The 15,642-nt window shown below is 61.6% G+C and overlaps 1 protein-coding gene across 2 annotated transcripts; it reads right to left on the reverse strand.

Annotated features, from left to right (window-relative positions):
- Positions 1 to 6,898: 6,898 nt before the first annotated feature.
- On the reverse strand, positions 6,899 to 15,597 carry C29H15orf39 (chromosome 29 C15orf39 homolog). Of its 2 annotated transcripts, none has more exons than XM_031440812.2 (3): positions 15,429 to 15,597; positions 9,324 to 12,128; positions 6,899 to 7,400 (listed from the first exon to the last, which is right to left on the reverse strand). In XM_031440812.2, the coding sequence occupies exons 2-3, from the start codon at positions 12,079 to 12,081 to the stop codon at positions 7,033 to 7,035; spliced, it is 3,126 nt and encodes a 1,041-aa protein (XP_031296672.2). In that variant the 5' UTR covers positions 12,082 to 12,128; positions 15,429 to 15,597; the 3' UTR covers positions 6,899 to 7,032. The 2 variants fall into 2 exon arrangements, with proteins under 2 accessions (XP_031296672.2, XP_031296673.2); XM_031440813.2 differs by having other exon boundaries at positions 7,262 to 7,400; positions 9,272 to 12,128.
- Positions 15,598 to 15,642: the final 45 nt, after the last annotated feature.

The following is a 15,642-nucleotide window of genomic DNA, read 5'->3' on the forward strand; positions in this document are numbered from 1 at the left end:
GGAAGAGAGTGGGCACTCCCCCACTCACCACTGGGGCTGAGCGAGGCCAGGCCCACATGCCAAGGGAAGTCGGTACCCATGCGCTGGCGAACCTCAGCTGGCAGGGTGCACACGAGGTCTGAGCTGGCTGGCACAGTCTGCCGTGGACCTCACCCTGGCTGTGCGCCCACAGTGATCTCTGACGGCAGGGAGCCGGTGCAGAGAGGACACGACCAGTCGGCTAGCCAGTGAAGGAGGCCGGGCCCCTCCCCAGCTTGCAAGGGGCTTGGGAGGCAGGCCAGGCCCCAACCCTAGGCTTAGCAGCCCACCCAACCCCAGGGAGCTGAGAAGACTTACTAGAAACAGACAGTGGGGTTTGGGAAGCCGGCACAGAGCACAGCACGCACCTGAACTGAGGAGAGGGAGGCCTCTAACTTTGGAATCCACCGGACGTGACCACCCGGGGAAGGGCTGGTCTCCACCCCACCATTAAGAGCTGGGGCCGCGAGGGCACCAGCCCACCTCTCCCCCTCAGTTGGCCCTTTTCGTTGAGGAAAGGAGGGATAATTGCCTCTCACAGGGACCCTGAGGCAAAACCAAACGTCAGTCCCACAGCGAGATAGATGGGTACGTTCTAGGGAGGGAAAGACCAGGGGCAGTGTTGGACGTGCCTGGGCAGGTAGGAGACGTGGAGAAAACTGCCTTCTTTGAGGCCCAAGGAGAAAGGAAGACAGGCAGAGAAACTCTCAGACATTCTGCCTCGGGCCCCCTCTTCCACCTACCCCCTAACCCAGCTTCTCCATGACTCGGGTGGCTATTCTATTCTCACTGTCAGTACGACTTCCCAGCTGAGCCGGGGAGCAGGGGTGTGACAGAGCCCGGATTTATCAGGAGCATGCATGGGAGCCTTGGGGGTCAGGCCAGGGCCTCTGACATGCCACCTGTCCCGGCCACGGGCAGGCCGTGCTGGAACCACCTGCCAGCTGTGGCCTCCAACTTGAAAGATACACGTTCTAGACCAGGACTGCAGCCAGACCCCCTGGGGCCAGGGACACAGTAGGATGGGACATAGGTCACTTCTCACATCACTGGAGCTTTGGGCCTCCCGGCCAGCTGGAAAGACAGAGCGGCTCTTCCTGAGGGGACGACTGGGCCTGGACTACTCAGACCTGCCTCTGTGACAGGGGCGGTCCCAGCTTCGGGTCAGACTCCTGAGCTGACCAGAGGGGACCTGTAGTCCCCCCAAAGTCCACAGCCTTCTGCACAAGGGAGCACCATAAAAAGGGGTGCAGAAACACCAGGCACCCCTCCCAGCTGGCCGTGGCCTCCTGGGATGATCTCCATGAATCCCTAGTGAGTTGGGATGGGGGTCCCAGCAGCCAGAATGGGAGAAGAGCTGGGTCCTCAGGGTGGGAAACCCAACAGGAACATGGCAGTAGTTGTGAGTTCTCGGTCCTCAGGACTGAGTCCCTCTGCCCAGGCGGCTTGAGACACTCCCTCTGCCCAGTTCAACCCAGAGAGTCAGGGGCTGGTCCCAAGTAACCTCTCTACTTGAGAGGGACATCCTGGGAGTCATTACACATCTCAGAGGCTCAAGTGTCCAGGCTGTGGACGGACCAGCAGTCAAAGAGAAAGGGGCCATGGGTTTAGGGTGGTCTGAGGCCTTAGTGTGGGTCCTGCAACAGTCAGGGGCTTTGGTGGACCCAGAGTGCCCCATAAGGGGAAGGGGGACTAGGCTGCGGCCCGCTGAGGTCCACGGCACCAGACGTCAGAGGGGTCCTTGGGAGGGAGACCAGCAGGAGAGGGATTACTGCAGAAGCCACAGCCACCTCCTCTGCAGGGCGGGCGCAGCTGGAGGTTTAGGGCCCACATCAGGGAGGTGGGGCCTGGGGTCACAGGGAACGGGGGTTACCTGCTGGGGCTGCACGGAAAGTGAGTCTGGGGTACAGTGCGTGGCATCAGCTGAGTGGGGAGAGGCCTCCTCACCAGTCCTGAGGGACGCCGGGAGAGAGGAGGCTGCCAGGGCTGGGGCCAGAGGTGCCAACGAGACCAGGACTGGGGTCTGAGCAATCTCTAGATGGAGCAGCAATCAGGGCTGGAAGAGGCTCCAAGCTGAACTGGCAAGGGCTGGGCTACCAGAAGCTGGGGGCCTGGGATGCCCACTGTGTTGGGGAAGCACCAGGCAGATCTGCTGGGAACCAGGTTTGGTGGCCTGGGACGCTGCTGGACATGGCAATGCCAGGGTGGTCACCAGGCTGGGGAAAACCTGGCCTCTGGAAGTTGGGGTCCTGGTGTGTCTTCAGGGCTGGCAGGTGGCAGGCTGAGGGGTGGCAATAAACTGGTCAGGGCTACACCGGAGAGGGGCCAAGCCTTGCAGAAAGGCAGGCCGACTCCAGGTCTGTTGGGGGACCCAGGCCTCCTCAAGCAGGAGATTTCTCCAGGGTCTCTTGCCCACTCAAGGTGGATGGGAACGCAGGCCTCACTGAGGACACTTAAGGGAGAAGAGCTGAGGCCCCAGCAAGGAAGAGGCTGGCAGAAGCCCTTAGCTTCTGGGCTGTGGGGCCCTAAGCCAAAGCCCCAGTCCCTCTAACAGCGGAACTCAGGTAAGGGAGGTTTGTAGCGTTTGAGGAGAAGTAGCCGCCAAGCTTGGAGTCCCAGGCTGTGAACTATGGGCAGGAGGGAAGGCTGCCCTGGTCACAGCTCCCCCATCAGAGAAGGAAAGGAGTTTGCAGATGACTTTATCCAGTGGCTGGTGGAGAAAGAAGCAAGGGACACCCTGTCAGGCCAGTAACCAGAGGCGGGGCCTCGTGAGGTCCTTCCAAGGGGTTCTGGGGCTCAGCACCCCCTTCCCAGGAGCCCAGGCTCTCACTGCCCCGAGAAGGCACCGGGGCCTGGGAGTTGGGTCCTTACAGGACAGAAGCAGGGGTGCTGGAGGCACAAAGACCAGTCCAGGCTGAGGCCAGGGCAGGGTGGAGGGTGGATGTCAGGCAGTGTGGGCAGCTCCAAGGATGTTTGAGCCTCTGAGTGGGCAGCAGCTAGAACGCCCAGGGTTGGGGTCCCCAAGGAGGCAGCAGTGTACCTGAGGAGCCCCCATCTGCCTGCCAACCTCAGTCCAGTCCAGGGGCTTGCGTCCAGTCAGGGAGGACAGACAGGAGGGGCTCTGCAGCTCCTCTCCTGCCCGGGCCCTGGAAGGCTGCACTAGGCTGGGCCAGGCCTCCCCCTTGGGGGTGCCTGGGGTGGGGGCTAGGGGAGCTGCCCAGGGAAGAGGTCCTGAGAGACAACAGCAGGGCCCAGTGCCCACTGGCGGGAGGACCCTGCAGCCTTCCCCACACCCACACCCTCCCCAGGCTTCCTTAGCTGGGGCTGGGCCTGAGAGGCAGTGGACTGGGCTGGGGAGCGGAGCCCACAGGCTGGAGGCACCCCTCCCATCTTGACAGGGGCCTGTGGGGTCAGAAGAGCACATGCAGTCAGGTGGGAGCAGCCCTTTCAATCCAACCCCCTCGTGAGAACCAGCCAGGCAAGAAGCCCTGGACGTTACCAAGGAAGGTGGGGGTCTCCATACACACCCACCTTGGGCACAGCCCTGCTCTCCTCCTCCCAAGACGCCAGCTCAAGAAGACAGAGCTGCCACCCTACTCACCTCCTTGCAGGCATCTCCTGGTAGCGCAGGTAGCAAGATGGCCGCCTCGGCCTTTTGTACTGGGCTGGGGGCGGGGCAGCCGGGGGCAGGGCCTCACTCAACCAGAGGCACACCTGAGCCCAGTCCTCCTGTTACTGACTGAGGGCCAGAGAGGCACGTGCTGCCTAGTAAGGCCCCGTGCAGCGGAGAGAAGCCCAACCAGGGCAGGCCTGCGCTAGGCCAACAGGAGGCGGAGAAAAGCCAGGTACAGAGGGTTCCTGGCCTCCCCACTTGGCCCAGAACCCTCAGGACTGGCTCTGGGGCTTGACAGCCCCTGACCTGATGTGACCATCAGCAAGTTCTTGGACCTGTTTCCCCATCTGTAACCTAGAGGGAGCAGGAGGCCATGTTACTGAAAATATAGTTCCTGAACTCCTGACTCAGCGTCACCTTGGGGAGTTCAGTTAAAACCCAGATTCCTGGGCTCTGCCTAAGACCCTTCTCCATGGGGCCCAGGAAACCATTTCCAGGTGATTCTGTTTGAAAAGCCCTGCCTGGGAGCCCAGCCGGAAGTCTTGGACAGTTACAGGGGAACCGGGGCCAGAAGAGCCACATCCAACCAAGGCAGAGCGAGCCCTGCTCCAGTCTCCTTGAGGGGTGGGGGGCACCAGCGCCCGCAGCTCCACCCTCCGCCCCCCTTCCTGGCCCTCAGCTCTTAGCCATCAATATTCCTACCGATGAATGGAACAGGCTTTGTGACAAACCGTGAGGGGTGGTAGCACTGCCTGCCTAACAGGAGTTCCAGGGCAGAGCTCTGGTCCTGTCCCCAACGCCTGAGGCTGGGGCTCCTTGGGACACTGTCATATCTCCTCCCTTACTAGGACCCTCAGGCAAGAGCTAGGTCTCTCTCTTCAAACTGAGGTCCCAGGACAAAGTTGTCGTGAGGGGAGCAGCCACATTCCCCCGTGAGCCCCAACTCTGCACCATTCCGGTCTCCAGGGCCACAGGTGGGCCCAGGGACTCCGGTGCTGGGCCCTGTCCTGAGGCCTCAGACCCGGCCCTGTAACTGTTGGCGAGATGTACGCCTGCCTGGTAACAGGGGTGCAGTAGGTGTGGAAGGAACGGCGGGGAAGGAGGGAAGGAACGAGAGGAAAAAGGAAGGAAAAGAAAAAAGTAAAGAAGGAAAGAATCAGAGCCAAATCCAGCAAGGCCCAGGCAATCGGGTGGAGGCGGCTGGCGGGCCTGCAGAGGGCCTGGGGTTCAGTGACTCCGCCCCGGCTGCAGTCCGGTCTCCTCTCCCTACACAGGTCGCCTTGAGCGACTCTCCGCACCACAGCGGGCGTGACCCACACCCCCGGCTTCTCAGGCTGCGGGACTGAGTGAGCTGACGTGCTAGAAGCTGAGGGATTTGAGCCTTGTCTCCTGGCCCCGCCCCCTCCCGTCCCCCACTCCAACCGCACCCTCTTCCAAGTACCGCACCCCTAGGCCTTCCTTGCCGTCCACCTTACTCGGGCTGTGCTCAACACCTACGTGTTTACCTACGTCTTCCAGGCCCCCTTCAGGCAGCACCTCTTCCAGGATCCAGGACCTCGCCTCAGCCCCAGGTTAGGCTAGGCCCCTCCTGAGCATCCATGGCACTCTTCCTGCAGTTCGTCAGTGCCGTGACCATGTGTGTTGGAGTTTGCTCATCTCCTGGCCTGTCCGCTTCACAGGTCAGGGAATTCCTCAGCCTGTCTGGATAAAGGAGGCAATAGGGCCACACAGAGAGTGTAGCTGAGCTCAGGTAAGACCCACAGGTTAGGGTTGACTTGATGCTGGCAGGTGAGACCAGCCCTCGTGGACTGGCCCCTGCCCAGGTGGAGTGGGAGACTATGGCCAGGAAGCTACCTCAGCAGCCCTGGGAACAAACCTCTGTGGGAACAGAGCCCAGCAGACAGGGTGTCTGGGGGGAACCCAAGCCCAGCTAAAGTGTAGGAGGGGCCATCCTCAGGGGGATACAGCCACCTGCATGAGGGGCGGGGACAGCTCTGTTCCACGTAGACCTTGGTAGGCACATCCTTGGTCCAGGGAAAGGGGCACAAGAAATGCTGGTCACCAGCATTTCTCACCAGGCAGTGGGCCACAGACCAGCAACCACCAGGACCCACAAGGGTCTCAGGAGGCAGAGACTTTTCCTGAGCAGAGAAGCGGCTGAGCAGTGGCCATGTGACAAGGGCCCACATAGCCAGAGCAAGCAGGCACAGGGTGCTGGAGAGCTGCAGCCTGCAAGTGAAGGGCTGGGACCTGGTGATGACATATTAAGCCTATGACCACCCCCCAAACACACAGTCAGGCCCCAGGTCCAAAAACAACCCAAATGCTTTAATGTTTAATGGCCTGCCTCCAGGGCCCACAGCCTTATTACAAACCTTAGCCAGACCAAGGGCCCAGCTTGCCAGCCTCTGGCTCAGTTCAGCACACTGCAAGGAGGGAACCCTCAGCAGGCCTGGCTGATGGGCCCTGACTTCAGGAGGGCCAGGTCCTCAGTCCATGTCTTTGGAGACCCCCCAGGACTGAGCTGTCACTCAGCCTGTCCCTTTTAGTCCCTGAGTCCCTGCAGCTGCTTGGCTCCCGGCAAATACACAATTTCTTGGGATAACACACCAGGTGCAGAGGCAGCTCAGAGAAGTCACTGGTGTCAGTTCGGCACAGGCCTGGGACCTCCCAGGGGTGAGAGCAGCAGGCCCAGGACAAGGATGCCAGCCCCAGGCTGTATCCCTGGACCCCCTGTAGCAGGGGAGGGGAAGGGAAGGCTCCTTCAGGGAGCTCCAGGCTCGGGGGGTAGGGCCCAACTCCAAACTCTGGGGCTGTAGTCCTAGGCTTTCCTGGGAGATGATTCTAGAAAGCGTGTGAGTCATATACACTGGACAATGTACCACTCAGAAAACCAAGTCCTATGACACATGAAGGCTTTCTAGAGGAAGGTTCTGCTGGTCTCTGCCTCCTACTGTAGGCCCTGGCTGAGATCTGTGCTCCTGCCCTGGGCAGAAAGCAGAGGACAAACCGAGGTGGGTGTGTGTCAGGCGTCACCCCACAACAACCCAGTGAGGTAGGCTGCGTTGTTCTATTTTACAAACAGGGAGCTGAGGGCACAGGAGGAACTGGCCCGCCCGGTCACACAGCAAGGAGCACAGGAGCCAGGGTCCAAGCCCAAGTCTGCAGGGCTCCAAAGCCCACGTGTTTTCTCTGAGGAAGAAACAGGAAGTAGTCTTTTCTAGCAAAGGCCCTCAAGTTAAAAGCTCAGGGGCTCTCAGGCCAGCCTGGGGCGGGGGGCGGGGTGAGAGCTGGAGAAACCCCAAGGCCATGCCCACTCCTGGCCCTCAGCAGCTGGACCAGCAGAAGGGAGGGGTACAGAGAATGACCCCCGGATCTCCAGACAGCAGTGGCAACCAAGGCTACAGGTGATGGCTCTGGCCGCCCAGCAGCTGTGGGCAGGGCGCGGTCCGGTCCGGTCCTGGGACCTTGTGGCCCCAAGTGGGCAGGGCCAGGCCATTGAGCCAGGCGGATTCCAGCAGGCTGCGGAAGCGTGCCCTCAGCGTTGGGCTGGGGGGGCTGGCGCTGGCAGCAGGGGTGGGTGAGGTGCCAGGGGACCCTCCCCTAGTGGTTGCCTCTGCTTTCTCAGGGCCAGGGGTTGGTGGCTTCCTCCCGGGCTTTTTGGCCTTGGGGGCAGGCGACTTCCAAGCCAGGGCTAGGCTGTCTGGCTCCTCTCTGGCCACGGTGGGTTGTGAGGAGGCCACAGATCCAGCCTCAGTGTCAAAGTCACCTGGAAAATGAACACACAGTCAGGCTGCAGACCCCCAACACCCTCAGGTCCCATCTCCTCGCCTCCAAAGCACTCTAGACCAGTGGTTCTACTGTCCAGGTCAGGAGAGCCCGGGCAGGGTCACAGCCATCATGACCCTCCCCGGCATGTTCCCACCGGCCACACGGTTAGCCCGTCAAGCTGAAAGGGTGTGCTTCTCCCCGGAGACGCCAGCACTCTATGATGAGGGTACCTGCAGGAGAAGCTGTTTGGATGCAAGGACAAGAGGAAAGGGGCTACAAAGGCCAGGAACCACTGGTCTGGTCCAAAGGCCCACTGGACAGGCAGGGAAGCTGAAGCAGAGAGGGCCCTGCCACACAAATGCCATCATCACCCCCAGAGTCGGAGCAAGAGCCTGAGAGCAGTGCCTGGAGGGAGGGGATAGAGGGAGGAGTGGAGGGAACCAGAAGGGCTCCCAACCAAGAGCACACCTGCTGGGAAGGGAGGCTGTCAGGAGAGCACTTCTAAGGACACCACTGTAGGGTGGCCCCCGCTCCAAAGACACTGGGGAAGACTCACAGGTCAGGGAGGGAAGGGGGATGGGGACACAAAAATGCAGCCAGTGGCAGGACACTGGGCCCCAGTCACTTCGTTACCAGGCCCTACTGCCCAGCAGGCAGCCCAGGAAAAATGGACCTGTCCTTCCCTGGGCTCCTGACAGCCCAAATGTAGAGAAGACAGGCTGGGGGGCTTGAGAATGATACATGACACCCACCCTCATTCCTTCTCACCCAGGAACAGAAGGTTTGTGCTTGCATTTTCTTTGCACCCCATTAGGACAAATGCCCCAACTTCTTCAGTGCTCAGGGTCAGCAACACTTGTCACCCAGACCCCAAGCTCCACATCTGCACCTCAGTCCTCAGGCCCCCTCTCCACACCAACCTGGTGCTAGAATGGAAAGGGGACAAGGAACAGCTCCTACAGAGACAGCCAGAGGCCTGGAGGACAGAAGGCAGGGGAGTGGGGAGAGAAAGACAACAGAGTGGGCCTCAGGCCTCGATGCCAGATGTTCTGATGCAGGTGAGGCATCATCCCCAAAATCTTGACTGAAGAAATGTGATCATACACACCACGCCCGCTCCGGAGAGCAAGTTCGAGCTACCTGAACTGACTCAGACAACGCTCCCAGACATGAAAAGAGCGCACTGGCGGACACCAGGCACAGGCGTCACGTCGTAGGGAAAAGCGAACCACAACACGACGCGCTGACTTATGGGTCACTTCTGTGAGCGTAAATACCCAGGAGGGTGGGAACCCACACATTTAAAAGGCAAGTGTTTGGGGCGGAGGGTGGGGCTCCTGCTGGGTTTGGGGGATGAGGTGCTGGGTAAGCACGGTGCTGCTCACTGAGATGGAAAAGACTGGGGTGGGACGTGAGCTCAGGGGAAAGCTCAGGAGTGTGGTCTGGGAGGAGTTAAGGGTCAGAGAGATCCCAGGTCCGGCATGCAGCTGGGTATTTGGGGCTCAGGCTCAGAAGAGGAGCACTGGGGTGGGACACAGACACAGGGGAAATGACCTCAGATAGAAAACAGGGCTGATCAGAGCCCCAGGAACACCAGAGAAGAAGCCTTCATCAAAGACAGGAAAGACATAACAGATGGGGAAGAGGAGAGAATCTAGGAGGGCGCCGTGCCAGGGAAGGCCAAATTCCCATGGGGTTCAGAGGCTTACAGAAGAGGCCATGAAGACACTCACTGAGGCTGGGGGTTAAGAGGGCTGCGGGTCCATGGAGCCCACCCTGGAAGGCCAGCCCCCTCCCCAGCACAAGTTCTTTCCAGAGGCACAGGAATCCCTCAGCCCCTGGCTGTGAACATTCACACAGCCCACACACCTGTCACTCGCTCACACAGCTCCGGTGGCTACTGGGGCCGCCCCATGCTCACCCAGCTGGCGGCGGACGCAGTCCCGCCACTGCAGGCCCAGCAGGTCGGGGTAGATGTCAGGCAGCTGGCGCAGTGCCAGCAACTTGAGCATGCGTGAAGTGCAGCCGTGCAGCGCGCGCTCCCGCAGGGCGCGCTCCTCCGACAGCGTGGTGGGCCGCAGCTCCACACGGTGCTCCTGCAGCACATGGTCCACGGAAGCGGGGGGCAGCCGCGGGAAGAGCCGCTCCTTCACCAGGTGGATGGGCACGAAGATGGCCCCGGCCCGCACCACATGGGGGAAGGGGCACCGCTGCGTGCACACAAAGCTCTGCAGCTGGGACAGCAGCTTGCCCAGCAGCCCCTGCACACCCTGGCAGTCCTGCCATGCTGCCCGGCCCCAAGGTCCAGACATCTCAAGCCACTCGCGCAGTTTCTCAGGTGGGGAGTGAGCCACTGAGCCTGAGATGGCGTCACACAGGGAGGCGTGCAGTCCTGCGAAGTGTTGCTCTGAGGAGTCTGCTATGATGGGAGTAGAAGCTGGAGCAGGGCCTGCGACTGGAGCAGGAGCCGGAGCTGGAACCAGCGCAGGTGCAGGCGATGGAGTCAGAGCAGGGGCTGAGGTGGGAGAGGCCATGGCTACAGCTGGAGGGCTGGGCAGTGCCAGGTTGAAGCAGGCCATGGGCAAGGGCTGCGTGAGAATCTGTAGTCCAGAGGGCACGGGTGTAGGGGTGGGTGCAGGCTGTGCAGGGGCAGGGGCCGAGGTGGGCACGGCTGGGACCACGGCTGCAGGCAAGGGGGCTGGCCGAAGGATCTTGAATTTTCGAAACATGAAAGCCACGGAGCTGTGGAAGTTGGTCCTTGGGGTGGCTTCTGAGGTCACTGGCACCCCGGGCAGCTCTGGTGCCTCTGTGACTATCTTTTTCAGGCCCTCCAGATCTGAGACCGTGTCCCCTACACCTGACACGCCTGAGACTGTGTTTCCAATGCCCGATGCATCCTCGGCTGCGGTGGGCTTGGTAGGGCGAGGGACCTGGACGGGAGGAGCCTCTGCCACAGTCTTCTTCACACTCAAGTCCAGTGCCACCTCCTCCTTAAGTGAGGAGTGCACCCTCAAGGGGGCTTCCTGGGCAGGCAGGGACCCCCTGCAGTCTTTGTCGTGGTTCTCAGTAGGAGTGGGAGTGGAGGCTGGGGCAGGCTCAGGCTCAGGCTCAGCTGTGGCCTCAGGCGCCTGCACATCCAGATAGTCACGGTAGGGGGCCAGGCTGAAGACATTATCGATAATAGGCATCGGTGGAGAGCTAGGTGGCAACGTGCCCTCATCCGGTGGCAGAGACTGGCGCCCCTGGGCACAGGGTGGGAGCGCCGGTGGGGTGCGGGGAATTGGACTGTCTCCAATGACAATGGGTGCCCCCGGGTGCTCATCGAGCTGGGGCTGGAGTTGCTCTTTCCTGCAGCTGGGCAGCCACATCTTCTCGACTTCCCGCACGGGCTTCTCTGCAGGCCTCACGGGCTCAGAGCACAGCTGGCTGGCAGACAGAGGCTGGCACGCCCTCTGGAAGGCACTGGGCTGTGGCATGGCCTGCAAACTGTTCTGGGCAGGTGGCGTCCCTCCGAGCCCTGGGGATGCTCCGTAGAGAGAGAGGTCGTCCCGGGCATAAGGAAAGCCCAGCGTCTGAGAGGCAAAGTCCAGTGGGCAGCGTGGGGCAAGAGGTGGCTCCAGCTTGAGGCCTGGAGAGGGTGCTGGGAGTGGGGCAGAGGGGTAGGAATATGAATCCAACCCCACTGGGGGCATATAAGGTGTCTGGACTGACTGCTGCCTCAGGTAGGGGCTGCTCAGCCCACCAGCCAGGTATCCGGCCCCCTTGTGGGCTCCCAGAGGCTGCAGGGGAAGCACTGAGCCATAGCTGACCTGCTTCTCCGGGTGGCGACAGGCTGGAGGGCAAGGCAGAGACTGTGCAGGGTGGGGCAGTGGATAGTGGGTGGGCACCGCATCCTGGCAGGCTGGTCCCAGGGGTTGGGCCAGCTGGGTCCAAGGACTGGGGGACCCCTCAGACAATGCCGGCTTGGGGTCCCCAGAGTAAGGACCTGCATACTTGGAGGCCAGGAAGCCCGTGCTGTGTGTGGTCCGATACTTCTCCAAGAATGTCTGGCACGGGGAGAAGCTCACCGAGGAGTCTTTGCCAGATCCCCCAACTGGCACCCCACGCAAGAAGGTGCCATCCAGGGACTGGCCCTTGGCAGGAGCTGGGGGCAGAGAACAAGATGGGTCGGCCGGGGGTAACAGGGATCCAGTCACCAGCGTCCAATCAACATCCAGTGGCCTCTTCGCTGACCCTTCCCCCAGGCAAGTCGAGAGCCCATAACACAGAGGATTGCGGTAGACAGGTTTGGGTGCCGCCAGTGGGGGGCCCGGGTAGGGATGGCCCTGGGGGCTGAAGGGCAAGAGATCAACAGGGCCAGAGTCCTGTGCTTTCTCGGCGCTTTCTGTGGGTGGGCGGTAGAGCAGGCAGCTGGTCAGCAGGCTGTCTGCCCGAAGTGGGGGTCCTGCCATGCTGGTAGGGTACAAGGATGGGTATGGGGTCCAGGATGACAACCGCTCAGACCCTGTCTTAGGAGGACCCCCCATGGGGCAGGAGAAGTAGGCACCCTTGTAGCTGCAGGGGTCCTGGGCACCAGCAGAGGGGGGCAGGCTGTGCCCGGGCCCGGAGTCGGCCTCGAGGCGGGGCAGCTTGCCATATGTCACAGGCCCCAGGGCCCCCAGGGGCCGCTTCTCTGCCATTGCGAAGGCTTCAAGCCGTCCAGGGCCCCAGCTACTCAACCGCTGACCTGGGAGAGAGAAGGAGAGAGGCAGGGGCTGTCAGAAGAACAGGCTACAGGCAAAGCAACAGAGGAATGCTGCTCTCGCTGGCTCACTGCCACACCTAAGAACTTGGCACTCAGTAGATGCTCAATAAAGACTGTGAATGAAGGAATGAATGCACGAGCCAACTTTATTTTTTAAGCTGCAGAATCCTTTGTTTAAGGAATTCTTGGGCGGCAACCCTAACATATCTCCCAGCCCCATTCCAGGAGCCCCGTCTGTTCAGCTTTCCTCCACATGACTCCCAAGACCCCTTCCTTGGGGTTTCAGGCTTTGTAAGGTCCAGTCTGAGGATCACTTTGCTTAGCTACCCTCCAGCTCCCACCCTACCCTGCCAGCTGTATACAGATGAGGAGACCCATTTATCCTTCCTACCTCCTACTACTAGCTCTTATTCCAAGATGCCATAGTGATCTCAAGATGCCCCCTGCAGCCAAGATGTGGAATCAGGCATTGTCTACAAATTCAGATTTCCTGTGGTACTCTAGATTGCCTTCTGACCTGCCAGTCTTATCAAAAATGGCAGAGCCAGGCCTGCAACCCAGGTCCCCAGGCCCAGAACAACAGTCACTGGGCTTGGTTTTGGAGGGCAGTCCCCCAGGAGAGGCAGCCCCAGGCATCCCTTCGTACAAGCCCCACCCCCATGTTAGCTCCTCCCCCAACCGGAGAGCAAAGGCTGTCAGCAGATGGTGCTGTGGTGCCAACAGGAAGCTCCCGAAAGTATAGGGGAGGAAAGCCTGTGTCCATCCCAGCCCCTAAGCTGGGGCTATTCAAAGACACGTGGGGGCAGCACAGGACCACGGAGCAGGTGGGGAGGTGGGAGGATGTGACTCCAAGGAGGGAGCCCCCGGGGGCCACAGAATGCTAGTTGGCAATGACCCCTATTGTACTGATGGAAAACCTGAGGGCCAGAGAAAGACTAAGGTCCCGAAGCAAGGCCAAACAAGGATTGGGACCCACGCCCGGAGAGGTCAAGTGTGGGTTTCCTCAAGGCAGCAGGCACCCAGTGGCCCAGAAGGGGTCATCTGAGGCCAGTCTGCTAGGGCCACATTGACCTGCTTCAATGCCCTGTTCCCCAAAACCCTCAGGTGGCTTAGAAAGGATGCATCAGCCGTCTTGCTATGATTAGGTCATGGGCCAGGTGTCACAGGTTTCTACCACCACCAAGCCAAGACCAACTTCCTCTCTTGGCCTTCTCTTCCCTTCTGGCTGGTGGCCAATGCCAGCCACAGGCTCCAAGTTTGACTGGCACATTTTGGGGACAGGAAAAGACAAGGGTAGTATGGGGGGCCAATGCCCAGTCTCATCCCAGCCTAAGTGCACCAAGAAGGCCAGGTAAGACTCTCAGAAAGAAAGCTGGCTCATCTCCTGGCCAGAATCCAACAGCTCAGGTCAGCCTGGAGAAGGGAATGCTCCCGAGAAGACAGGAAGGGGCGTCAGCAAAACAAAACCCATGGCAATGCCCTAGGACCAGGCCCTGTATCCCAAGGGGAAAGCCCCCACCCCGCTGCACAGCAACTCTGCAAGAGGTTGCATGCTGTTGGGGGTGCTAAGTCCCCCTGTCCTTGGGGAGCTCTGGATTAATTAAGTGCTCACTCTATCTCACCTCCCTGACGTACTCCCTGGGGCCTGCTCCCCACCCAGCCCAGGGCCCAGAATTCTTTCTCTCCTGGGCTCTGCCCACTGCATGCCCTTGCCCTGGAGACTTCCTGAGACACCCCCGGGACCCAGCCAATAAAGGTGAGGCTACTTGGGATCCTCAAGAGTCTTTGGGGGAGAGGTGGAGGCTCCAGGGAGCCAGCAGAAGACTATGAAGTGTATGGCGGTGACATTACCTCCTGCCAGTAGGAGATGGAGAGCCAGTATACACTCCCTCAAGGTAGGCGCCTCCCCACTCAAGATGGTAGCCAAAATGTAGGTGCCTCCTTCCCTGACACACACACACAAAGAGGCAAGCAATCGTTTGAAGAAGAGCGGGACCCCAGGGAGCAGGATCACATCACTGTCTGGGATACTGAGCTGTTCGCTGGCTGACGTGGGGGCTGGGCTGAGAGGACCAACCTCTCACAGGGTCCAGAAGAGCTCACCCCCGCTTTGCCACCCCTGCCATAAGCAGCAGGGGGAGCAAACAACTCCGAGGCCCAATTCCCTCTTCCACCTCCCAAGGGGTCTCCGGATGGACATTAGGCAAGACCAGGGTGAAGAGAGTGATCCTGCCAGCTGTGGCCAGCGACTGGACTCAAGAGAGCGTAATCGGGCCCCCTTCCCATGTTCTCACACCTCCCCCAGCGGAGGCTCTCGGCCCTGCTGACGCTAAAACCGCACCTAGGGGCAGCCTAGGCTCCAGGGGAGGGGGAAGGGTCGCGGGATTGGCTCCACCCCCTTTCCATTACCTGCCTCGCCCAAAACTCTAGTGCCTGGGGCCCTCAGACGACCTGGCTTTGGGGCTGCCGCCGCACCCGACCCCGCAGGCTTCCGGGTGTTCCCACGCCCTGCCCGGCGGCACTGGGGCGCACGTGCACCCCAGCAGGCTGATACACAGGCCGCCACCACTCATGCAAACCCATGTCTGCAAGTACGTTCCTGGCCCATATCTGCACGCACGTCCCTCCAGAACTGCATTCTCCCCTAGCTCGGGCCCCCGCACACGTGTACATGCAGACAGGCCCGCGCACCGGGCCCCACGGACCGACACCCAACGACTGGCGGGAGGGACAGGGCAGGGGGCGGCTCGGCCGCAGAGTCTGGGCAGCCACCGCCTCGGGGCGATCCCGCCAGCCTGGGCTGCAGCCAGAGAGTGAGTCAAGCCATAGCAAAGAAACCGCAGGGCCGTCCCGTCCCAGCAGGGCGCGACCAGGGCCCCGCGGCGTCTCAGGGCCCGCCGTCCCCCAGGCTAGACCCCCGCCACCCCCTCATCTCCGCCCGCAGTCCACGTGAGCCGGACCCCGTGGGAGGCCCGAGGGCTCGGCCTGAGCTCCGCTTCGCCAGCCCTGCGCAGGATCCGGCGTCCCGCCGGAGGTCCAGGCCCCGGGGGCCTCGTAGTCCGAGGGAAGTCGGAGCAGCAGCGCGACCCCTGCCCGGCAGCCGGCCCGCCGGGGACCTGCGGCAGCAGCCAGGAGCCACGCCAACTCGGCCCAGACCCAGCGCGCCCCATCCCCGGGCCGGCCGGTAGGGGCGCCCTGGGGCAGCGCCACCCGCCCCTTCCCCACGAGCCGCCCGCAAACTCGGCCCAAGTTTCCGCGCCCGCCGAGCGGGCGAGCTCCTACCTGCAAGGCAACCGGCTTCCCGCGGCTGCTGCCCGGGGCCGCGACCGCATTCTCCACCGCCGCCGAGGCTGCGGGTCCTTGTCCGGCCGGACCCTGCGCGGGAAGTCGCGGTGAGCACCGAGGCCGGAGCCACCCTCCTCACGGCCGTTCGCGCCGCCGCCGGGCGCCGTCTGCGGTCCCGGGCGGGGCGGGCTGGGGGCGGGGCGGGGGCGGG

This window comes from Camelus dromedarius, chromosome 29, assembly GCF_036321535.1.
Source record: "Camelus dromedarius isolate mCamDro1 chromosome 29, mCamDro1.pat, whole genome shotgun sequence".
NCBI lineage: Eukaryota > Metazoa > Chordata > Mammalia > Artiodactyla > Camelidae > Camelus > Camelus dromedarius.

Excerpts from the sequence above, each read along its gene's own strand:
- C29H15orf39 (XM_031440812.2), bottom strand. The coding sequence starts at position 12,081 with ATGGCAGAGAAGCGGCCCCTGGGGGCCCTGGGGCCTGTGACATATGGC. Across the intron at positions 7,401-9,323 it reads CTGCGTCCGCCGCCAGCTGG|GTGACTTTGACACTGAGGCT; the intron begins GTGAGCATGGGG and ends TTCATTTTCCAG.